The 1,230-nt window shown below is 45.1% G+C and overlaps 1 protein-coding gene across 1 annotated transcript; it reads left to right on the plus strand.

The window, feature by feature from the left end:
* Nucleotides 1-276: 276 nt before the first annotated feature.
* Nucleotides 277-656, plus strand: LOC119468011 (metallothionein-2-like; the record flags this gene model as incomplete). The annotated part of the gene is made up of 1 exon (XM_037730889.1): nt 277-656. A coding segment is annotated over one exon (252 nt), but the record flags the coding sequence as incomplete, so codon positions are not given.
* Between the last annotated feature and the right edge of the window lie 574 nt (nt 657-1,230).

Here is a 1,230-nt window from a genome sequence, read left to right on the forward strand (position 1 = left end):
GAGCAAAAGAAATGATTGTTGCTGTTTTCAGCCACTAAGTTTTGGGGGTAGTTTGTTACATGGCATAGATAGCCACAACACGAATAGATGTGCAAAGATCAATTGCGAATTAAGTAATAAGATCTAACGGGAGGCCTGGTAAATATGACTCTGAACTCGTGATGAGTGCAATCAGTATGTTGAGATATCAGCATCAACTGTAATAGAACGTGAAAATTCCGTGCTTTCGAATGGTGTCAGTCATTGGTGCTGCTAAAACAATTGTATTTCACCACACTTCTTCCAAGTCCCAGCGAGTTAGAGTGCAGCCGTGTCCCGACTCCAGCAGCCTCTTCAGCTCGCCATGGATCCAACTGCTCCCGCACCGCTGGTGACTCCTGCGCCTGCGCCGACTCCCGCAAGTGCAAAGAGTGCAGATGCCCCTCCTGCAAGAAAAGTTGCTGTTTCTGCTGCCCTGTGGGCTGTGCCAAGTGTGCCCAGGGCTGCATCTGCAAAGGGGCGTCAGATAAGTGCAGCTGCTGTGCCTGATGCGGGGACACCGCTGTTCCCAGATGTAAATAACGCGACATCTACAAACCTGGATTTTTTTAAATATACGACACTGACCTTCCTTTTTCTATGAAATAATGTGAGTGATAATTAAACAGCTTTGACTTGAAAAAAAAAAAAAGATCGTATTTGTTGCTTACATGCATGACCAAGGGAAATGCAGAATTGCAATTCAAGGTGAATGAAAAGAAAAATACCAATATTTCCGACCCAAATTCACAAGTCCCCAAAATTCTACCGGCAGATCACAAGTTAAGAAGTCCTATTGGGCCGCACACTGTAACACATATGTAATCCCAGCACTTTGGGACACCGAGGCAGGTGGATCGCCTGAGGTCAGGAGTTTGCAACCAGCCTGTCTAACATGGTGAAATCCTGTCTCTACTAAATACAAAAAAATTAGCCAGGCATGGAGGTGCATGCCTGTAATCTGAGCTACTTGGGAGGCTGAGACAGGAGAACCACTTGTACCTGGGAGGTGGAGGTTGCAGCAAGCCGAGATAGTGTCATGGTGTGATCTCCAGCCTGGGCAACAAGAGCAAAACTGTCTAAAAAAAAAAAAAAAAGCCCTATTTTACACAAAAATCAGGGCATCCCTTTGATGACTGATTCTGTCCTTAAGAATTCAGTGAAGCTGCCTTTATAGGTAACTGAACAGACCCTATGTTTTTGTGTAACTAG

This window comes from Cebus imitator, unplaced genomic scaffold, assembly GCF_001604975.1.
Source record: "Cebus imitator isolate Cc_AM_T3 unplaced genomic scaffold, Cebus_imitator-1.0 Scaffold366, whole genome shotgun sequence".
In the NCBI taxonomy this organism is placed as follows: Eukaryota; Metazoa; Chordata; class Mammalia; order Primates; family Cebidae; genus Cebus; species Cebus imitator.